The sequence below is a fragment of the Manis javanica genome, chromosome 11, assembly GCF_040802235.1.
Source record: "Manis javanica isolate MJ-LG chromosome 11, MJ_LKY, whole genome shotgun sequence".
Taxonomy (NCBI): Eukaryota; Metazoa; Chordata; class Mammalia; order Pholidota; family Manidae; genus Manis; species Manis javanica.
In genome coordinates, this window is record NC_133166.1 from 93791745 (window position 1) to 93816022 (window position 24278).

The window sequence follows — 24278 nt, forward strand, 5'->3', positions numbered from 1 at the left end:
ACAAACAAAGCATGTAATGTACATCACTCCCCCAAGAAATGTCAGGATGTTTAAAAAAGATCTTGTGTACTTACTTGGACTTGATATAAGAAAATTAACCAAGAAGGAAGTTACTAATCTTTCACAAAAACTAGATAGAAATAAAAATAAAATACAAAGAGGATGTATCATCCTGAGATTCATAAATATTTATAATGAGGCTTAGAACATATATAATGGAAATAATTTTAATTTTTCAACAATACAAAATAGGTCACTCTCTTTAATTTTTCAGTCTCATAAAGATTCAGCCTTTTCAAAATGCTTTCAAACACCTCTTTTGACCCACACAGCTGTATAAGTAGATGGGTATGCAGTTCTAGACTATAAACAACAATCAGATACTGTTATGATTTACATATGGCAAAAGAGCTTTTAAGCAGGCAGAATTACAACCCAGGCTTCCTGATCAATAAACCCCAGGTTCTTATAAGTCTTTACCACTAAGGTAAAAATAAAAATATTACCACAGGAGAAAAATGTTATGTAATCAGTATTTTCATAAGAGTGTCTGAAGATCTTAATACTCCAAGAATATCATAAAGATGTAACTGAACACTTACTGAGCTTCTCTAGCTCAAGCCGTAAGCTTTGGCACTCTCGGGTTTCATTCACAAGTCTCTCCTGACTGTGGGACAGCCTCTTCTCTATCTCGAAGTACTGTTGTTCTAAAGAAGAGCATTGAGGAAAAAAATAAAATCAAACACATATGTACACATATTGTTAACATTGCTACTTCCTAAAAAATTACCTTGATTTAAATACTTAAAACATAGTATTGGAATTGTACTCTAAATATAAGAGAATCTGAGTAAAGATAACTAGAGCAAGCCCTGAAAAAGAGTTTAAAATTTTCAACTGACTTACACGTATCTGACAAAAGAACATAACACCTCAAGGGGTTTTTACAAATTGTCTGTCTATCCCACAAGGTTATCAACTTTTTCAAAGCAGGTGGCATGTCTTATCTTAGTAATTTCTCCACACATCAGGGGCTTCTTACCATAAAGCAGACTAAAAAAAAACCCCTCATGAAATGGAGAAAAAATTTAGATAAAGGACTACTTTGCTTTAAAATGTTTGAGTTAAAATAGCCACAATAGTACCGAAAAGTATAAAGTTCATAAATTTATGTAAGTCAGTGTTAACTTCTCACAGGGACTGTTTGTACTGTTTAGCACAGTATCAGGTACACACAAGACATTCAATATTTATCATGCACACTAATGAACAGAATGAAGTGTGCTGGCTAGGATTAAAGATGGCGGCATGAGAGGCGAGACAGACAACTCCTCCCAAAACCGCATACAACATGAAAATATCGTCAATACAACTAATCCTAAAAGAGCAACAGGAAAGAAGGCTGTGCCAGACTGCATACACCTGGAGCAAAGAGCAGACCTCATGTAACAGGGTAATGTACCAAAGCCTTGATCCGATGGGACCCAAGCCCTTCCCACAGCCCAGCACACCCGCAGGAGAAAGAGAAACAGAGCAGGGAGGGGTGGAAGCCTGCGACTGCTGAACACCCAGGCCGGAGATCTGCTTTGGGAGCACGAACCTACATTGCATGGTGCTCTGGAGATTAGTGGGGTTGGAAAGCTAAGACAGAATACTTGGAGAGAATGAGATTCCAGCCATTTGTAGAAAACAGGGATCCACATGGAGCTGCTCTGGGACAAAGTAAGTCTGAGAGACTTCCTAACAGCAAGAGGGCTACTAAAGGAGCAAGGATTGCACAGAGCTTGCTGCTCAGAAGAAAGGATAGGTGGACAAAATTGTCCGGGCACACTCTGCCCAGCAGGTTGGGAACTTTCAGGAGCTTCTGGCGCTCCATCGCCCTGGCTGGCTATTCAGCTCCAAAGCCTCCCACTGTGGTACACAGCCTGCTGCACCTTCCTCCTGGCCTGCTGGCACTGGCTCACAAAATGGCAGGCCCCGCACTGGTGTCAGGCCAGCCAGAGGGAGGCCCTGCCTATGGCAGCTACAAATGCGAAGCACAGAGGCTTACATCTTTGTGCTAAGCCCACTGGTTCTGACACTGGAGACAGGCACAGCAGCCGAGAAGCAGGAAACAGCTCTTTCCTCTCCTGAGGCACCAGCGCTGCTCCCCTGCGACCCCTGACATCGCTCCAGGGGCTGAGCAGCTCTGGAGAGTAGAGCTTCTGGGCACTAGAGGGCACCACATACAAATACGAAACATCAAAGGAACCTGGTTCAAAACAAAATCTCAACACCAGAGAAAGGACCGAGTGAGACTGAATTAATAAATCTTCCTCAAAGAGATTTCAAGATAAAAATCATAAACATGCTCATGGAGGTACAGAAAAATATTCAAGAACTCAGGAGTGAATTTAGGGTCGAGATCCAATTGTTGAAGAGCACAATAGAGGGCATTAAAAGCAGATTAGATACTATGGAGGAGACAATAAATGAAATAGAGACTAGGGAAGCAGAATACAAAGAAGCTGAGGCACAGAGAAAAAAAAGGATCTCTAGGAATGAAAGAATACTGAGAGAACTGTGTGACCAATCCAAATGGAACAGTATCTTATTATAGGGGTACCAGAAGAAGACAGAGAAAAAGAGAGAGAAAAAGGGAGAGATCTCCCAACACAAGGGACTCAAGGAGGACAACACCAAGACATATAATAATTAAAATGGCAAAGATCAAAGATAAGGACAGACTATTAAAAGCAGCCAGAGAGAGAAATAAGATCACATACAAAGGAAAACCCATCAGGCTATCATCAGACTTCTCAGCAGAAACCTTACAGGACAGAAGGGAGTGGCATGTATATTTAATGCAATGAAGCAGAAGGGCCTCGAACCAAGAATACTCTACGCGGCAAGATTATCATTTAAATTTGAAGGAGGGATTAAACAATTTCCAGATAAGCAAAAGCTGAGAGAATTTACCTCCCACAAACCACCTCTACAGTATTTTGGAGGGACTGCTATAGATGGAACTGTTCCTAAGGTTAAATAGCTGTCACCAGAGGAAATAAAACCACAGTAAAGAAAGTAGATAATTACTAAGCAGACGCTAAATCAAATCAACTAACCCCAAAGTCAGTCAAGGGATAGACAAAGAGTACAGAATATGATACTCAATATATAAAGAATGGAGGAGGAAAAAAAACCCTTTAGGTTGTGTTTGTAATAGCATACTATGTGAGTTAAATTAGACTTACATAGTAAGGGAATTACCCTTGAACCTTTGTAACCACGAATCTAAGCCTGCAATGGCAATAAGTACATACCTATCGATAATCACCCTAAATGTGAATGGTCTGAACGCACCAAACAAAAGACATAGTCACTGAATGAATAAAAAAGCAAGACCCATCTATACGTGGCATACAAGAGACTCACTTGAAACCCAAAGACATAAACTGACCAAAAGTATAGGGATGGAAAAAGATATTTCATGCAACTAATAGGGAAAAAAAGCAGGTGTTGCAGTACTTGTATCAGACGAAATAGACTTCAAAACAAAGAAAGTAACAAGACAAAGAAGAACATTACATAATGATAAAGGGGTCAGTCCAACAAGAGGATATAACCATTATAAATATCTATGCACCCAACACAGGATCACCTACATATTGTGAAACAAATACTAACAGAATTAAAGGGGGAAAAAGAATACAATGCATTCATTTTAGCGGACTTCAACACACCACTCAAAGGACAGTTCAACCATACAGAAAATAAGTAAGGAGACAGAGGCACTGAACAACACATTAGAACAGATGGACCTAACGGACATCTACAGAATATTCCATCCAAAAGCAACAGGATATATATTCTTCTCAAGTGCACATGGAACATTTTCAAGAATAGATTGTATACTAGGCCAAAAATAAGACTCTGTAAATTAAAAAAGATTAAGATTGTTCCAACCAGCTTCTCAGACCCCAAAGGGATGCAATTAGAAATAAATTATGCAAAGATAATGAAAAAGCCCACAAACACATGGAGCCATAACAACATGCTCCTAATAATCAGTGGATCAATGACCTGTCTGTCATTAATAACAGAGATCAAGCAATATATGGGGACAAATGACAACCAATAATTAAACACTGTAAAAATCTGTGGGACACAGCAAAGGCCATGCTAAGAGGGAAGTATATTGCAATCCAGGTCTACCTTAGGAAAGAAGAACAATCCCAAAAGAACAGTCTAAACTCATAATTAACAAAACTAGAAAAAGAACAAATGAGGCCCAATGTCAGTAGAAGGAGGGACATAATAAAGATTAGACCAGAATTATATAAAATCGAGAAGAATAAAACAATAGAAAGAATCAATTAAAGCAGGAGCTGGTCCTTTGAGAAAATAAAATAGATAAATACCTAGTCAGACTGATCAAGAAGACAGTCTACACACATAAACAGAATCAGAAATGAGAAAGGAAAAATCACTACAGATACCACAGAAATACAAAGAATTATGAAAGAATACTATGAAAAATTATATGCTAACAAACTGGATAACCTAGAAGAAATGGACAACTTTCTAGAAAAATACAACCTTCCAAGGCTGACCCAGGAAGAAACAGAAAACCTGAATAGACAAAATTGAACTGGTAATGAAAAGGGTACCTAAGAACAAAATCTCTGGACTAGATGGTTTCACTGCTGAATTTTATCAAACATTTAGTGAAGACCTAATACCCATCTTCAGTAAAGTTTTCCAAAAAGTAGAAGAGGAGGACTCCCAAACTCATTCTACGTGGCCAGCATCACTCTAATACCAGAAACAGGCAGACACCACAAAAAAAGAAAATTACAGACCAATATCCCTCATGAACATAGAACACAGATGCAAAAATACTGAACTAAATATTAGCAAACCAAATTAAAAAATACATCAAAAAGATCATCCATCATGATCAAGAAGGATTTATTCCAGGTATGCAAGGTTGATACAACATACGAAAATCCATCACCATTGTCCACATCAACAAAAAGGACAAAAACCACATGATCATCTCCATAGATGCTGAAAAAGCATTTGATAAAATTCAGCATCCATTCATGATAAAAAATCTCAACAAAACTGGTATAGAGGGCAAGTACCTCAACATAATAAAGGCCATATATGACAAACCCACAGCCAATATCATACTTAACAGCGAGAGGCTGAAAGCTTTTCCTTTAAGATCGGGGACAAGACAAGGTTGCCCACTCTCCCCACTTTTATTCAGCATATTTCTGGAGGTCCTAGCCATGGCAATCAGACAACACAAAGAAATAAAAGGCATCCAGATTGGTGAGGAAGAAGTTAAACTGTCCCTGTTTGCAAATGACATGTCACTGTACATAAAAAACCCTAAAGAATCCACTCCAAAACTACTAGATCTAATATTTGAATTCAGCAAAGTCACAGGATACAAAATTAAAACACAAAAATGTGTTGCATTCCTATACACTAACGACGAGCTAGCAGAAAAGAGAAACCAGGAAAACAATTCCATTCACAATTGCATCAAAAAGAATAAAATACCTAGAAATAAATCTAACAAAGGAAGTGAAAGACCTATACCCTGAAAACTACAAGGCACTCATGAGGGAAATTAAAGAAGATATCAATAAATGGAAACACATCCTGTGCTCATGGACAGGAAGAATTAATATTGTCAAAATGCCGTCGTGCCTAAAGCAATCTACAGATTCAATGCAATCCCTATCAAAATACCAACAGCATTATTCAATGAACTAGAGCAAATAGTTCTAAAATTCATATGCAACAACAAAAGACCCCAAATAGCCAAAGCAATCCTGAGAAGGAAGAATAAAGCTGGGGGGATTATGCTTCCCAACCTCAAGCTCTACTACAAAGCCACAGTAATCGAAACAATTTGGTACTGGCACAAGAACAGACCCATCGACCAGTGGAACAGACAAGAGAGCCCTGATATAAACCCAAGCATAAATGGTCAATTAATATACAATAAAGAAGCCATGTATATACAATGGGGAAATGACAGCCTCTTCAACAACTGGTGTTGGCAAAACCGGACAGCTACATGCAGGAGAATGAAAGTGGATTATTGTCTGACCCCATACACAACAGTAAACTCAAAATGCATCAAAGACCTGAATGTAAGTCACGCAACCATAAAACTCTAAGAAGACAACATAGGCAAACATTTCTTGAATATCAACAAGAGCAACTTTTTCCTGAACACATATCCTCGGGCAAGAGAAACAAAATAAAAAATGAACAAATGGGACTACATCATGCTAAAAAGCTTCTGTACAGCAAAGGACACCATCAGCAGAACAAAAAGGCATCCTACAGTATGGGAGAATATATTTGTAAATGACATATCTGACAAGGGGTTAACATCTAAAATATATAAAGAATTCACATGCCTCAACACCCAATAGGCAAATAACCCAATTAAAAAATGGGCAGAGGATATGAACAGACAATTCTCCAAAGAAGAAATTCAGATGGCCAACAGGCACATGAAAAGATGCTCCACGTTGCTAATTATCAGGGAAATGCAAATTAAAACCACAAGGAGATATCACCTCACACCAGTTAGGATGGCCAGCATGAAAGAGAATAGCAACAACAAACGCTGGCGAGGATATGGAGAAAGCGGAACCGTCTATACTGCTGGTAGGAATGTAAAGTTTAATCATTGTGGAAAGCAATATGGGGTTCCTCAAAAAACTAAAATATCATTTGACCCAGTAATTCCACTCCTAGGAATCTACCCAAAGAAAACAAGTTCTCAGATTCAGAAGGACACATGCACCCCTATGTTTACTGCAGCACTATTTACAGTAGCCAAGATAGGGGAAGCAACCTGAGTGTCCATCAGTAGATGAATGGATAAGGAAGTGGTACATACACACAATGGAATACTATCCAGCCATTAAGAAACAAATTCTACCATTTGCAACAACATGGATGGAGCTAGAGGGTATTATGCTCAGTGAAATAAGTCAGGTGAAGAAAGACAAATACCAAGTGACTTCCCTCATTTGTGGAGTATAACAAGGAAGCAAACCTGAAGGAACCAATCAGCAGGGGACTCACAGACTCCAAGAAGGGACTAGTGGTTATGAAAGGGGATGGGGAGGGGAGGGTAGGTGGGGAGAGGAGAAGGGAATTGTGCATGATTAGTGCACATGGTGTGTGTGGCATCTCAGGGAAGACAGTGTAGCACAGAGAAGACACGTAGGGACTCTGTGGCATCTTAGTACATTGATGGACAGTGACTGCAATGGGGTATGTGTGGGGACTCGACAGTAAAGGTGAATGTAGTAACCACATTGTTTTCCTTGTGAAACCTTCATAAGAGGGTGTATCAATGGTACCTTAATAAAAAATGAAAATAAATTAAAAAAAGAATGAAGTGTACTATTGTTATGGAAAATACTGGAAAACGTGGACTGGATCACTAACGGAAGAACCAAGTGGCACTCGGAGTTCTTGGAGTTTTGAGGTTTATTTTACACTGGCGGGCCCAGAGGGGGGGTAATCTGCCAAGGTCTGAGCCCTGAGTACAAGCAAGGGAAGCAATTTATATTATTTTGATATGTGGCATTTCGGCATGTGCAGGGCAAAAGAGGAACCTGGAGAGGGGAGGGAGCTGGGGGTGCTTTGCCAACTGCAGGAAAAAAGAGGTTTGCTTACCTTGACGGCTGTGTTGAATATTTCCCTTATCACTCCCCCCTCTGATGCCCCTTTAAACACTTCATTTTAGGGGGCATCATCTTTTTGGCTTATGAAAAGGTTATAATGGCTTGCATTTATACTTTTAATTCCTTTGAGCTAGTAGTTTTTTCCTTGTGACTTTTCATTGAAGTCCTGAGTACTTTGTGAAGAATATAAATGATTACGTTTTTATGCATTTGTCTGTATGGGCCTTGTGTGTACAAGTTGAAATGAGTCCTTCAGACTCCTGATAAACCTGTGCTTAACAAAAAATACCCAGTTTTTCTCAATCTTACTTCATTCTTATGCAGCTGAGCATTACACTCAGGCTGGCTTATTTGAGTGTGAGAGGACAGGTGTTAAAGGTGTAGGGCCACTGAGGGCAGCTCCCTTGGGTGATGATCATGCACTTTATAGCTTTGTACAGTTAATTTGATAGAAGTAACATTATAGAGAGGTACTTTGGAAATGCAGGCTGAGACTTGAGTTCAGCTAGGAAAGACAGGTAAGCACAACAACTTAACGATTACCCAATAGACAACAGAAAGGGCAACTTTTTGAGGAACAGTTTAGACAGAGGGGGCAGTAGCAGAGTTTAATGCCCAGGATGAGAGATTCTATTCCGGTGAGGGCCAGGATCCACGGCATGCAGGTGTTCATTAGTCAGAGAGGGTAATCATCAGATGCGGAGGTGGAGAGGATCTGGAGGCCTGGCTAGGCCTTCTACTGATGTATTTCTTTGTCCAGATTATGGGCTCTTTTTACTGTGGAATGATGGACTCATGGAGTGATGCCTGTAACCTTAAGGGCAGTAGGAGTGGTAAGAACAACAATGTGGGGGCCAGTTCACTGAGTTTTGAGGGGGTCCCTTTTTCAATTTTTGACCCAGACTGAGTCCCCAGCCTGGAAGGAATGTACTGGGGTCCCTAAGGAGATCAGGGCTTTCTATGGTATATTCCTGCAGCTTATTTAGGGTGGCTCTTGAGGCTTGGCACAAAGCCTTATTTTCTACCTGGTGTAGGTTCCCTGGGAGGCTTCCTAGACACGGGGGAGGGTGTCTGTACACTAATTCAGAAGGGAAAAAGCCTTGAGTCCCAGGTGTGCAGCGAGCATGCAGGAGAGCCAGGGGCAGTAGGTCTGGCCACAGGAGGCCCGTTTCTTGGCAAAATTTAGCTAGGGTTGTTCTGAGGGTGTGATTCATTCACTCTACTTCCCCTGAACTTTGTGGCCTGTATGCAGTGTGGAGTTTCCAGGTAAGGTTGAGAGATTTAGTTAATCTGCACTGCATTTGCGACAAAGGCAGGTCAGTATTGGTTTTTGAGGAAGGCTTCTAATGCAGTTTTTCTTAGGTGGGTGAGCTGATGGTATTTGCCAACTAGATGCCTTCCGGTTGCAGGTGGGACAAAGATGTATCTATCAGGCAGCATCCATCATTTTTTTTTTTTTTTTGTTAGGGTGGCTCCTTCAGCCATGGTCCAGTCCTACCCTTTTTCAGTGTACTTGGATAAAGGGGCCTCCACTGGGTGCGTCAGGGCCATGGTGAGGTATGGAGGTTTATTTGTTTGTATTGGCTGCTGTTGTAGCTGTCTTATCTGCCAGCTGGTTCCCTTGTGTTATAGGGTTGTCTTCCTTTTGGTGTTCTTTGCAATGCAAAATTGCTACTTCTTTTGGGAGCCAGACAGCCTTGAGTTTTTGTATTGTGCCAGTTGAAGAGTTGGAGAGCAATCGGTGTCTCTGTGTGTTTCAGAGGGACACAACAGTATGGGGGCCCTTGACATTTACTTTTTTGTCCCAGAGTAAGTTTATCTGCTTTTTTAATGAATAGAGCTGTGGTTGACAGTGTCCTGAGGCAGGGTGGCCACCCTGCCTCAATCGGGTTTAGTTTTTTGGTTTTTTTATTCTAACAAGGTATGCAACCGGCCGCTGCCAGGGCCTAACAGTTTATGTGAGAACTTTGGGGGCTACTTTTTTTTCATGTATGAGGAGACTGAAGGGCTTTTCTGTATCTGGCAGGCCTAGGGCTGGTGCCTGTTCTGAAGCAGCCTTTATTTCCAGGAAGATGGCTTTTGCCTCTTTTGTTTAGACGGGGTTCTCGGTATGGCCCCCACTCCCAGGAGGCTGTAGAGGGGTTCTGCCATTGCCGAGAATCTGGGAATCCAGATTTTGCAGAACCTGGCAGCCCTCAGGAACTTTCATATGCTTTTTTTCATCTAGGGCTGGGCTAAGGAGTTAATGACCTTTTTCTTCTCCGGCCCTAGAGCCCTTTCTCCCTGGGTGAGGAGGAAGCTCAAGTACTGGACTTGCTGCTGGAAGATTTGTGTCCTTTTTTTATGAGGCTTGATATCCTGAGTCTGACAGGAGTTGCAGAAGGGCCTTTGTGCCTTTTGCACAATTTTCCTGGGTGTCACTGGCAAGGAGGTCATCTACATATTGCAGGAGGGCACAGTGCGTGGCTTCCCTCAGAAAGCTGGCAAGGTCTGCAGCCAATGCCTCTAGAGTGGGTGAGTTCTCAAACCCTTGTGGAAGCTGCGTACACGTTGATTCCATCTGCCGCCCTGTATGCAGTTCAATCCATTCAAAGGCAAACAAGAGCTGGCTTTGTGGGGCCAGCCAGAGGCAGAAAAAGGCATCTTTAAGTCTAGGCAAGTGAACCATTTGGCAGACTCCGGAATTTGGCTGAGGAGGCTGTACAGGGTTGGGACCACCGGGTGTAAGGAAACAGTCACTTTGTTAATGGCTCGCAGGTCTTGAACAGGCTGGTACCCTCCTCCTGGCTTTTTGACTGGTAGAAGCAGGGTGTTCCAGGGCGACTGACACTCTGTTAGAATGCCTGCCTCTTTGAGACTGATCAGGTGTTCCTGGTTGCCTGCCCTTGCCTCTTGTGAGAGGGGTTACTGCTGCTGTCTTTGTGGTTGGGCCCCCAGAGTCAATTTTATAATGACAGGAGCTCGATTATGAACAAGTCCAGGTGGGTTGTCTTCAGCCCATACCGAGGGGAAGGTGGCTCTGAATTCAGGTGGGCTACTTGAGCAGGTCTGGGCACAGAGTAGCCTCCACTCCTCTTCCCTGGGTGTGGTTATTGCCAGTACACAGGACCCTGGCTCTTCTTGGTCTGGGTTAGTTTGAGGCTGGTGTATCCAGTTGATTCAAAAGTTACTGAGGCTCTGAGCTTTGAGAGCATATCTTGGCTGAGAAGGGGAATGGGACACTCAGGCAGGTAGAGAAACTTACGTTGGGCTTTGTGACTTCCAAGTTCACATTGGCGGGCTTGGCAAAAGTGTTGCTGGACTGCTTATGTTCCAGTGGCTCTGAGAATAGTTGCAGTCTTTTTACTGAAGGGAGTTGCAGGGAGGGTGACCACAGTATTCTGCCCCTGTGTCAGCCATAAAGGTTGTCTGTTGTCCACCCACTTTCATTTGGCTGTGGGCTCATGGGGGCCAAGCGTGAGAGAGCCTGGTCTTTGTTGATCTGAGTCTGTTCCTGCCAGGCCAGTGAGCCTTTGCCTGGGAGGCTCCTCCCAGCAGCGACCAGGCTTCGGGGCTTTTGTTCGTCCAGTGCCCCTTCTCTTCACATTAAGCACACTGGTCCCTAGCTAGGGGCGTCTGAGGCTTCCCCGCTCTTGGTGGCCAACCTTTTTCTGCCTTTTGGTCATCTCTCTTTTCTTTTAGGGCAGCTGGCAGGAAGCTGGCCTTTTTCTTTATTTTTCTTTCAGCCTCTCTGTTGGCTTTTTTCTTCTGTTTAGATATACTTTGTTGGCAATTTTAATCAGTTGAGTGATATTTATCCCGGCAAAGCCTTTAAGTTTTTGGAGCTTTTGTCTGATGTCTGGGGCGGCTTGACCTATGAATGAGGTGTTGACCATTTGTTGACTCCCTGGTAACTCAGGATTGAAGCGGGTGCAGATGTGGTAAGCTTCACAGTCTTTCTTAATAGTGCCCAGGAGCCTCTCCTGGTTGTTGAGTGATCAGGACCTGGCTTTGATCCCCAGGAGGAGGGCATCCTGATATCAGCAGATCTGGTGCTGTTCCTAAGGGGTGATGAAGTCACACTCGGGGTGCTCCTCGGGGACAGCGATTTCAACCCATACACCCCAATCAAGGACCCCAGCTGCCTTCTCTCTTCCATTGTGAACAGGGTGTAGAGAAGCTGTTGGCAGTCTTTCCAGGTCAGCTGATGGGTTTGGAAGAGGGATTTCATAAGATCAACCAGGGCTTGTGGCTTTTCTGACGGGGTATTGTGTTTTTAATTGGGGAGGTTAGTCGGGGAGAAGGGTTGATAGTAAAACTTGGACTGGCCGGGCTGGATGGTCCCATCTTTATTATGCCTTTCAGGCTCCCGTGTCTCTTGCACCAGCATCTAGAGGGTGCCTGCTCCTGGCCGAGGGCACAGTCTGGCTGCTGGTCCAGGGGAGAGTGGGTCCACTGGTTCTGGAGTTGGCAGGGAAGCTGATGGTGGCAGGGTGTCTGGGACCAGGGGGCTGGGTGCTGACGAACTTGGAGGCACATAAGGTGGCTTTTCCTCTGAGTTACCAGCAAGAATTTGTGGAGGCTTAGGCTCCTGCTGATTCTTTGCAGGCTTCTTTGTTGAGGCAACTAACTTATCCTGTCCCCGCCTGTTGCAAGTGAATCGCACCCAAGTGGGGGGAAGAGTCTGGGCAACTCCTAACCAGGAGTCAATGCATGGGAACTGGTTAGGATGACCTGGATCTCTAGGGATGACCCGCCAGGCTCAGCGGATTGTTGGGACATCTAGGGTTCCTTCTGGAAGCCACCCTACACTAAAGGTGGGCAATACAGATTAACACAGCATTTTCAACCTGCCAGGAGTTAAATTTACTCTGTAGTTTTCTGAAAATCCCTTTCTGAAATTCTTGATCATAGGGTCAAGGACTGTGGGTTAACTGTGCCCTGACCCTATGACATGTCCATGGATGGTGCCCTGACAACAGACAAGGGAGGGGTGCCTCTTCTAGAGAGGAGACCAGTCAGATGCCCATCCGTGCTCCTCTTGGAGACTTTGGCCAGCCTTAGCTAAGGTGCACCCATATAAATCCCAGGCCAGGTCACCCGAAGTTGAATCACTGTTATGTCATGACGGCTGACTGTGAATGCAGCAAACAGCCCACTCAGATTCTATAGTGCAGGCTATGGAATCACAGATTCAGTGCAGACTGGATGACTTCAGCCACCTTGCACACTCAGACCAGAGTTCAAACATTCCCCCCGCCCCCGGCCCCAGAATGTCTACCTGTGAGACTTCTAAGAAGTCTCCGGGAGGTGATCAGGCTCCCCTTCCACCCCAACAGGTGGGACTGGCTGAGTCAGGGGCCCCAGGGCCTTACTGGATTTGATGTCCGGAACCAGGTCCTCACCTGCCAAGCCTCCCTGAGTCTGGCGGGAACAGCAGAATGGGGCTGGCCCAGGGCGACTGGGCAGGAGATTGCTGAGAGGTCAGGCAGGGCGCGCCTTCTCAGCTGCAATCTCCTGTTCCATCACCGCCCTGCCGTTGCCCCAAACTGGTGGCAACAACGAGCCAATGCAGTTGGGTTTCCCAGTCAGGGGACCAAATGTTATGGAAAGTACTGAAAAAACCTGGACTGGATCACTGACGGAAGAACCAAGCAGCACTCGGAGGTCTTGGAGGGTTGGAGTTTTATTTTACACCAGCAGGCCCAGAGGGGAGTAATCTGCCAAGGTCTGAGCCCTGAGCACAAGCAAGGGGAGCAATTTATATTATTTTGATATGTGGCATTTCGGCATGTGCAGGAAAAAAGAGGTTTGCTGACCTTGATGGCTGTGTTGAGTATTTTCCTTATCACTACATTCAGTGTTGGAATTCAGAGAATTATTTTCAACATTAATTCTGCTTGGCAATAACGTTTTTTTGCAGTGAACAGTTATTCACAATTTTCAATCAACTTAGCAAAAGCCAGTACCAACCCTTCCTCACCACCCCCCCCCCCCCCACCAAACAACTGGTAAACCAACACATACACTACACAGTTTTGAACTTTACTAATGGTAATTACTACGATCTTCAACTTCACGATGTTCAAGTTACTACCGGCAGTTTAGGTATTTATAAACAGGTCTTAATATTACTTTTTATCAATCTCCAACTATTTTAAAGAGAAATTCGGTATCTTATACTTATTTACTACACGTTCACTTTGTCCAGCGCTGTCTTATGCACCTACTCAATTTTGTGGCCACCTACCTAGTTCAGTTACCGGACCAGACGGACACATACTCAGAACAAGTGCACGCAGTAGTCAATTAGACAAAGGCCTCTGAATGCAGGTGAGTAGAAAATAAGAGCGGAAATTACTAACATTTTACCTGCAACATAAAGACAAGGTATTCTAGGTTTAGGGAGATTAGGGGGTCGCAGACTTTTGCGAGTCCGGTGTAAAATAGACCCAAATCCTCACCATTTGTTTGCTGGACAACGTTGCGTCCCTACATGAGACCATCCTAATTACAAAGAAAATAGAACTAAATGGGTATTCAGATTTCAAAGACAAAGAGAAAGGGTCCTTCGGATCAAACTGGGACAGGGGGAGGTGGGGAAGGCCTGGGGTGCCAGGGAGCCGGGGACGCGAAGCCGTGGTGGAGTGCACGGAGGGCGAGCGTGCAGGGGACCAACCCCGCTCCCGAGTGGGGCCCGGAAGCAACGGCGGGAAAAGCACCGCACTTACCACTCTCCACCTTAAATTTCTCGTGTCGCCCCTTCAGGCCGTCGATCTCGGATTGCTGGTCAGCAAGGAACTTTTCGAGTTTGTTCTGGACGGACTTAGGCAGCTTGTTCAGCTCCGTGCGCTCCAGGACTTGCTGCAACACGGCCGCCATGTCGGTCGGGCCGGGAGCTGCGGCGACAACGGCCAACGGAGCAGAAATGGAGGAGAGAGGCGAAGACCAGCGGGACCCAGAAGCCTGGGCGGCCGCTTCTGCCAGCTCGCTCGGCGGCTCGCGCGTGCTCGCCCGCCGAAGACTCACGCGGCGGGACCCTGGGAAATCGAGTCCCCCGTTGGCGGCTGCCCAGGGCGCGCCAGAGCGCCCGCGCCCAAGGTGCGCGCGCAGCCGCCGGAAGCGGTGCACCCTGGGAAACCGAGTTCCGAGGGGGGCCTCTGACCCTGTTTGCTCACTCCGGCTTCCGGCTCCCCTTCCAAGCCTCCAACGCCTCTGGGAAACGTAGTGTTTTCCTGAATCCCTCCCGAGAGCCCAGTTCCGCACCGCCCATTCGGCTTCCTCCTCTCTCTCCGCCCAGGTGCTCTGTTGCCCGGCCGTGTGACCGCTGTCCGCGAGGTGGCGCCACGGAGCACTCAACCCACGTCCCTCCCTGAAGAGCAGGGCGACCTTACCGTCAAAGTTCCGGGATGCCATGGGTCGTCCTCGGCGGCTTCTAGACACTGAGCCACTAGAGGGCATCGGTCCCGGCAGGGTCAGACGGAGGCGCCGGGCTACCGCCACGCTCTCAATGGCGCCCGGAAGGGGGCGGGGTGGCGACGGCAGTCTCTTTGGCTGAGGCGACGCGGTGAAGGATGGGGGGGGCGAATTGCGTCATCACGCTGCGCCAACGGATCGGAGACCCTGGATTCGGAGTTGGAAGTGAGGTGCGGGAAGTCCGTCGCCTCCTGATGAATTCATTGGCTGTGGAACTGGGCGCGGAGGGGAACGTGGAGGCTGCTTCTTGCATCTAAATACCTGTCTTAGGCGGACTGCCCGTTCCGCAGATTTGCCTGCCACGCGTGCACATCCTGAGTACAGGTGAGGCAGCCTAAGGGTGGCATACTTGTATGCGAGGGTTCTGTGTGCACTTGGGCACAGAGGGCTTCCTTTTCAAGGAAGAAAAGGTCAGAGTGCAGGGGACATACGGACAGACACCTCGGTACTACACGCCCAAGTCCAGGAGTATATAGCCTTTGTTTTTGTGTTTTAAGGGAACAATGAAAAAAATGTTACTTTATATTTATATTTTTAGAATTAATTAACTTGTAACAGAAGTCTTTAAACACCTACTTAAGAACCACATCTCACCTCGACACCATAACAAGTAGTTGTTTCCAGATCGTAATTCCATGACTTAGAAGCTTAATCTGTAGGCAGTTGTTTGGTCCCTCTTCCAAAGAATGTATTAAATTATTTATTCCAAGTAAAGTGTTCCTAATACTGTCCTCCCTGCAGTTCCCACCATAACAGGTCATTTGTGATTATCAGTAAGGAGCTTCAGGTTGACTTTTTATAAAATACGTATTTATACATTTATGAACTATTTCCCCCAAGATGTTTTATATATATACACTTTAATTAAGGTTGCTGGTATACGCAGTACTGTACTAGGTCCTAGGTGCATAGTTTATCATATTGATCTACTATTTGGAAAATGCAGATATTCTGTACTCACAGAATCCTAAAATTAGATAGGTTTTTGGACTTGCCGTCATCCAAATTATTCATTTTGTAACTAGCAAAGCAACATCCAAGGGGGCTGAGTTGTCTTAGTCACAGTGCTTGGACAATTTGCAAAGCCTCTGCTGACACAGCATTTCAGGAGAAACTGAATTATATATGTCAAGGTCTATATTTGTAGTAGTGTCCTTTGTAAAGTAAGATGAGTGACAATTGAAAGTTTGGAAGGATCACTAAAGAAGAATCTGACATTCAACCAGATTTCATAACACTATAGATTTTTCTCTATTACATTCAGTTTTTTACACATTAAAATGGCCAGTGGGTGATACCTTGGACAAAATAAGACTAGAAAGTTATGTTTCAAAGCTTTCATCACGGTCACTGCTATTTCTTGCAAGAATTGAGACTTTGAGGGCAGAAGGAAAAGGCGTAGAATAGCATGATGAAGTAGAGGAAAATTTAGTACACAGAAATGCATACCTTAATGCACCATTCAAGATGGAAAGCCCTTAACTTTATAGAGGCATTAATGATTTAGACAGTTCTAGACTTAGTCTAAAAAAAAAAGAAAAGAAAGGGTGTGCAAACCTGATTTACTTGTATGGTTGTTGGAAAAGAGCTTGGAAGAAATTTAATGTGTTTTGTGACAAAACTGAGCAGGCTCCTTAAAAAAAAACAACCAATAGGCCATTTCAAACTGAAACCAATCCTCCGAACTTTTAACTTTAGATTAATGCAAAATAATTATGTCTGGCAGTTTACTGGTGTCAGATATACCACCCCAGCACATCTATAGTTGGTTTGACTTTTTGTACTGAATAAAATGGAAATTTTTTACAGAACTCAAATGACTATGATCTCCATTTAAAATTCTGCAGCCGTGTTCCCACAGTCACTTTATATCTGTTTCATAGCTTTTTTGAATATCACCTCTCTATATTTGTTTCCCACACTGGGCATGAACTGGAGATTGTTATTCATTATCGCCTAGCTCTTTCATTCATCATCTTTGGTTTTAAGCTACAGAAACTCAAATCAGAGGAGCATAGAACAGTAAAAGGAATATACAGGTTCTCATCCACAAACTGGAGAGAGAGAGAGCAGAGCTAGAGTTAACCACTGGTAAAGGTTCAGTTGCAAGACCCGGTGTGATTCCTCAGTATGAGCCACATCACTTAAGGGCATAAATTCTAAAGCCTGAGTTTAAACCCCACCTTTGCTTCAGCTTTGTCTCTAGGGCAAGTTACGTAACTTTGTTTGAGTTTCTTCATTATAAAACCTGAGGGTTATACTAATGGTACCTACTTCATAGTTTTTTGTGAATATTAAATGTTAAATGTTACTATATATAAAGTACTTAGAATAATGCCTTCTACAAAGTAGAATCTGTAGGACCACTTGTTATTATTGCATTGCTGCTTATCTACTTATATAACTTACTGTACTATGAGATACTGAAGAGCAGAGGTCACATGTTATTCATGCTTGTGCCATCCGCCTGATACAAATTCCCGAACGTGGTAGTTCTTAATAGTATGCTTATTGAGTAAATGAATTAGATTCTCTTTACCTCTCAATGAGCAACTCAGAAATGATCATCTTTCCTGTTTTAGAAATAAGCACACTGAGACTCAGCAATAGATCATCAAAGATGATACAAATGTAGACTAAATCATCAGGTGTGTTGACCACTAGTTCAGTATCTTCTCCCTCCCTGTTCCTGGTAAGGAAATCGTTTTTCTCTTTCATGTCAGCTCTGGTTGATTGGCAGTCATATCCTGTAGCACTGTGCTGGGAATTCTGAAGCTATATTTTAACTTTGCAAGAAAGAATACACTGTAATGACCTCAGAGCATGGGTATACCTGGGTAGTACTTCTCTCTGTGTACTACTCCCGTGAGATAAACATTGCAAATTGTATTTTTACCTAAAAATTCTATTTTTTTCTTATAATTTAGGACATTTAATTAATTCTCAATAATGGGAAGAACCTACATTGTAGAAGAGACTGTTTGCCAGTATTTTTCAAACATTAATCTCCAAGGAAAGGCTTTTGTCTCTGGTCTTTTAGTAGGACAGGTATGTATCTTTTACTGTGTATTTATTGATAAAGCCAATTGCCTGTTTATTTAATGTTAAAATATGCTATTTAACAATAAGCTCAAGGTTAGGGGATGGAGGGATGGAATTTAGAAGAAGTAAATTCAAAATGTATCTTTGAGAAGAAACATGGTAAAGTAGGAGAAACCTAGCCCAGGTTTGCTCAACTCAGTACACATTCCCTTTTGACAATCTAAAAGTGATTTATAATGTAGAAACCCTAAGTTAGAAATTTACTGACCAGATTATTCATATTTTACTGGCTTACCAAGTGTTTTGTACTCCCTTTTAATTTTTATAATTCTTGGTTGTCCAATTCCTTATAAAAGTAGCTTTTGACAGTTTTATTCCCTTTCGACTTTCTCCTACATCAGACTTGTAGCAACAGTGATCATATATTTTATTACATCTTACAGTGCCCATCTTACTGAGTTTTTGTTTTTAATGTTGATTCAATGGAGAGGAAGGGAAAGAGATGAGGGGAAATTTGGAAGGTAGACAAATTCTATTTCTCTCTTAGAGGTAAGCCTTCAAAATGAACAAAAAATGAAACAAATTTGACCAGTTACTTTAAAAAGCAGAAGCCCTCACTGATTTATTGTAATTGAAGGAAGAATGTGATAACTAGCAGGAAGGACTGGTCAGAGTTCTACAAAGAAACAAAAAGAGGCACAGAGATAAGCTGCCTTTACCTGTCCGTTTAGGGTAGACGCACTATGGCCCACGCACTTCGTTTTGAGGCCTAGTAGCAAATAAAGCTCTACTTTGATGGTTTTCTTTCTGGATGTTTTATCATGATGCCTCAGAACCTTCAAATTGCATAATTAACTTTCCTTGTTCCAATTCTACTCACATTCCCTAGCTACTGTCATGATTTGATGCCTCATGTTGTTTCCTTAATGAAGAATGCACTGACCAGATGACTCCTGTTTTCACAGCCCTTCATGGTAGTCTTAGTTTTTAACATCTTTCCAAATGAGCTCAGTTAACATCAGTCTAGCTCAGGGAGACGGGTTCACACTCCGAGTTTTCACAGATCTGATTTCTTAAACTTGTAAGATAGAGGGCAGACCCAGCATTGTTCCCCCAGAGAGTAGCACTGTCAGGCCTCTCTTTAGACTGCCAGGCTGCCTCTCTTGGCAATAGTCTGAACTGATCTTAGCATCTAATATAGGACTCTTTTTGCTAGGAACTTTTTATGTGAGGATTTTTTTTCTTCTTTAAAAATTTAAGGGTAGAGTCAGATGGAGATATGATCAGTAAAAGTCAAAGGTTGGAGAAATACCACCTTCCAAACTTGTCTTACTACGCGTAGGCTGTTTCTAGAGGCTCAACAAAATCACCATCTTAACAAATAAGTCTCCCACAATTGAGGACCTTCCTTCCAGTTTTCCTGTAGCTTTTTCATTCCTTCCAGTGTTCTACATCTTTCTTTTTTCTCTGTAGTCCAGGGTTCTTCACTTTTCTCTCCTTCCCCACAACTGGCCTGTTTTATACTCTCAGGATCAGTTTCTTTTTCTTTTCAAAGTCATAGATTTTATGAAAAGGAAGAGCTTTCTTAACCAGCACCTAGTTTGCCTTGTGCTCATTTGAATGTAACCTGGTGGAAATAACTTGTGTAGGAATAATTTCTCTTCCTTTCTATTCCAGGATGACTCTAATGGTGGGAATTTGAGATCATGTATGAGGATGACACCATGCTAACTTATATTTTTAGCTTTATTTTTACTCTTTAAGAAACTTTCACTGTAATGAGACTAAGCTGTTAAAAGTTCCCTAAATTTATTTTTAGACTTCCCACCTTTGGTTGCAATTTAACTGTTATTAAAACTGAGGAACATAAATCTGACAGCACTTGCATTATGTGTCTCACAGCCCCTTTGTTTTTCTGTGGATCCACATGGGCAAGTTCCCCACCATCATCGTTTCAATGACAGGAAGATGCACACGATCATTTGCTGCTTTATTTTACTGAGTTTTTACATTTACTGAACCCTCCAATCTGTTCAGTTTATTTACAAAATAAATATGACTAGAAAAAATTGACCAAGCATATTATCTTTTAGTTTAAATGCTGTTCATTCAGTCATCCAGTAGGCCATTTTTAAGGACGACTATGTGATTCACATCCAGGATGTCCAAATAATAAGGAGCTGATATTAAGAATATTAAAAGGTAAATAACACGTGAAGGAAGCATTGTAAGGCTGTCTATGAAAATTAGTTTCCCTATAGATCCATTAAAATATAAGTATTAACAATTTAAGCTGCTTTATGTATAACTCAGTTTTTGTACATTATAAGAGCTTTACATTCCTCAATCAGATACCAGTCTAACAAGCTTTTGTAATTTGTTTTTAAGTGTTCTTCACAAAAGGATTATGTGATTCTTGCCACTAGAACGCCACCCAAAGAGGAACAAGATGAGAACCTCAAACACCCCAAAGCTAACTTGAATGACTTGGATGAAGAATGGGCCACAGAACATGCCAACCAGGTCTTCATATTTGTTTCTTTATATAGTGAAGTTTGTGTTCATTGACTAACAAAGTAAAAGCACTTTATCCTCAGATTATTAGACTAGAATTTCAGAGAACTCATTCTTAAATTTTCAAAACTTGTATAGTGTATCAAAAATAGAAGAATTTTCTACTCTTTTTCATCCACACCTATATTTTTTATTTGATGACTTGTGTGTCATTTTAAAAAAGCATTTTCGAACTTGAAGTTAAGTAACCCTCCCAAGATTTAAATAGTAAGAGGCGGAACTGTGTTTGAACCCGAGCAGTCTGAGTTGAGCGCCTCTGACCTTATATGCTGGGTTCTTCCATTTTAACCTTTATCCATTGTATTTTTTAACCTACCTCCCATTTTTGGTCATTTGACTTTCTTCCAATTTTTCTCCTACTTTAAAATAATACTAGTTACTGGTAATGTAGTTGCTGGTGAGATTATTTTAAAGACTTAATTTAGGTATTGAGGGAATTGAATGATGGGTGAAAAATTTTTAATGTATTCAGTTTGTATTTCAATGTCCTTTGGTTTATATTTACACCACGGTGAAAGACATTATTACCAAAACTAATTACAAGAGAAATGAGACAAAAGTAGAAAAAGCGCTCTAGAAATATGGAACAAGGAGGGATTAAATAGCCAATGGCTGGATTCAACAGCTTCACAGAAAGCTCTGAACTTGAAAGATGAATAGGACTTTGCCAGTAGAAGTCAGGGAACACCTTAAATGCACAAAGGACAATATGGATAAACGACTGAAGGGCGTGGAAATTAAGAGTATGTTAGGATAGCGAGCAATTGAGTATAATGGAAACACAGGATATGTAAAAGAAAAGAATTCTTTTCTTTCTCTTACATAAGACTGTAAGGGGCCAGTTTATGGATGGTTTTGGAGTGCCATCTTAAGAAGTGAGTTTGTTTGGTAGACCGAAGCTCTGTGGTAGACTTTCAGAGCTCTCTCTTTTGAGGAGTTAATATGATTGACCTGACAATAATTTAGAAAAAAATCTCAATGCCTTAGGTATGGTGTAATTGGAGAGAAGAAAGACTAGAGACAGGACAGCGAACATACTGTTACAGCGATGGTTCAAAAACATGATGTGAGCCTAAACTAGACTATGCTTTGTGAGAACAGGGTGCATGTCTGTTTTGTTTAGGTTACATCCTCAGTGCCAAGCATAGTTTTTCCATGGCTTATAAGAAGAACTCCAAAATACTTCATAAATGAGTGCGTGAATAGAATAAACTAATATGCAGTGAGCTAAAACTTGATTGGTAGAACATTTCAGAGAAAGAGCTAATATCAAGATGCTTTAGTGACCAGGTAGATTGCAACTGAAGAGATATTGTGAGAGAGTAACTAAAGATTTCTGAGATTTTAACCTGGCTATCTAGGAAGATGGTATTGCCATTACAGGAGAAAAGAGTTTTGGGGATGGGTGAGAGGAAATGATAAGTAAATTTACTTAAAAGAAGTTGTTGAAAGGATTAAGTCATCTAATAAAGAGTGTTAAAGTAGAAGTGGAGTTATTTCCATCTTTAATCAACTTTAAATCTTTTAAACACACACACGTTTATCTTTCTGCATGTACATGTGTTTGTAATGAGGGGGTGGTATGCAGTTTATTAAAACGAAATATTTAATACCATTGTCTAACAAAATATTAAATATTTTAAACTTAAATTCCCAATGGTTTTAAAATATCTACTATAATTTTGCTTTTGGTCTTTTATAAAATTGTATGATATATACATGTATAGATATACAATATAAAGATGTATTTTTTACATATATATAAATGTGTGTGTGTGTGTGTATATATATATATATATATATAAATTTATATAGAAAAACAGATTAACCTTTCTAACTCAAGAAACAAATGGTTAATTTTAGTGCTGTGATTCTGAAAAGATATACAGGTTCCCCATGCTAAATAAACTTTGTTATTTATGTGCCAAATTTGTGTTACTGTAGTAAATAGAATAGAATTTATGAAGTCAGAGGGAGCCACCAGCAGACACATGAAAGTATGTCAGGGGTTAGGTTATTTAATTTTCTGAAGACTTAACTTTGTGATCAGTTTTCTTTTACATAAGAACACAAAAGGTAACTGGAGCACTCTGATCTCTGAGTATAGATGGAAAGAAATCCATGTGACCTAAGAACTAGGCACAGCCATGTGAAGGAAAGTAGCATGTTATGGAGGACAAAGTCATAGTATGTATCAAAAACCTTAAAAGTATGTATAACTTCTTAATCTAGTAACTACCTCAAGGGATTTATTCTAAGCAAATAATCCCACGAACACAGAAAGACTTGCTAAGATTTTTGATCAGTATTATTTGAGAGTAAAGAAAATTTGGAAGTGACATAAATGCCCAGTGTCTATCAGTAGGTTAAAAAATCTCAACCTAAAAACAGGAAATAGGGATTTTTAAGTCAGGCTCCCTGTGTTTAAACCCCAGGCTTTAGTATTCTGCTGAGTATTACAGGTGCAGAAGTGGTTGAGAATCACTTCTTGCCTTGAGGAGCTCCCAGACCAAATTATAAGCGCACAAATAATTGTAATACAGATTCTTGTGATTAGCTCCATGGGAAAACTACACCAAAGTCCTTTAGGAGTTTGGAGGTCAAAGCATCAGGGAAGACAGCTTCTTCCAGCTGACTTAAGTATTCAGGGGAGGTTCCGACAAGTACAGGGGTAAGAGCGAGTCAGCTCAGGCTGAGGAGCCGCCCGAGCGACGGCACACAGGGAGCAAGCGTAGGCGTCTGTATGCGGAACAGGGGAGGAGGTGTTTGACTGATCCTTGAGTATTTCAGAAGTCATATCAAATGAGGCTCTGAATATCAGATTAGCCAGATTTTAGAGAGTCTGAAGTCTTAATCTAAGAAAAAATTTGTATTTTTATTTAGCTGATAATGGAAGCCATTGAAAGAATTTTAGATTTTCAGTCTTTGATCCCTGAGGATGGGGTTTGTTCATTGATGTAGCTAAAGGGTGTCATTATTAAATGGTCTTAGTCATAGAGTGGTTTTAAGGTGAAAAGTTAAGGTCATTCCAGGAAGAGTGTATACATGAAAACACCACACTCATCTTGATTATCATTCATTTCTTAATATTTTAACCAGTTTTTCAAAGCTGGTTTGTAGATTCTCGATGCTGTGCATGTTGGTACTCAATAGCTGATTTAATGTTTGGTTTCTCAAACACAAAGGATTGCATGAAATGCCAAATGCTTGTTAGCTAATACTATATTTCTGTTTTTAGGTATCCAGAATGCTACCAGGAGGACTTTTAGTTCTTGGAGTATTTATTATTACAACTTTAGAAATGGGAAATGATTTTCAAAGTACCCTGCGTAGAGTAAGTCTGAATATCACAAATTCTTAATATGATCAAAGTTACATCTTATTTTAATTGATTGTATATATGTATATATGTACAATGATGCTAGGCACATTTAGATGAGCATTCTATAATTCTTTATGCTTTTTTGAAATGAATCAAAAAAATATTGAAACAGCTTT

At 41.7% G+C, this 24278-nt stretch overlaps 2 protein-coding genes across 2 annotated transcripts in view; one reads left to right on the forward strand and one right to left on the reverse strand.

The window, feature by feature from the left end:
- The window catches only part of TPR (translocated promoter region, nuclear basket protein), a 78393-nt gene extending 63590 nt beyond the window's left edge, over positions 1 to 14803 (reverse strand). The window contains exons 1-2 of the mRNA XM_073216911.1: positions 14420 to 14803; positions 603 to 707 (exon numbers count right to left, since the gene is read on the reverse strand). Of these exons, the coding sequence (XP_073073012.1) occupies positions 603 to 707; positions 14420 to 14570 (256 nt within the window). The 5' untranslated portion in view covers positions 14571 to 14803. The remainder of the gene's footprint in view (positions 1 to 602; positions 708 to 14419) is intronic.
- A 465-nt stretch (positions 14804 to 15268) lies between these two features.
- Positions 15269 to 24278, forward strand: part of ODR4 (odr-4 GPCR localization factor homolog) — a 38323-nt gene continuing 29313 nt past the window's right edge. The window contains exons 1-4 of the mRNA XM_073216921.1: positions 15269 to 15488; positions 18092 to 18212; positions 20595 to 20729; positions 24019 to 24114. Coding sequence (XP_073073022.1) covers positions 18114 to 18212; positions 20595 to 20729; positions 24019 to 24114 — 330 coding nt within the window. The 5' untranslated portion in view covers positions 15269 to 15488; positions 18092 to 18113. The remainder of the gene's footprint in view (positions 15489 to 18091; positions 18213 to 20594; positions 20730 to 24018; positions 24115 to 24278) is intronic.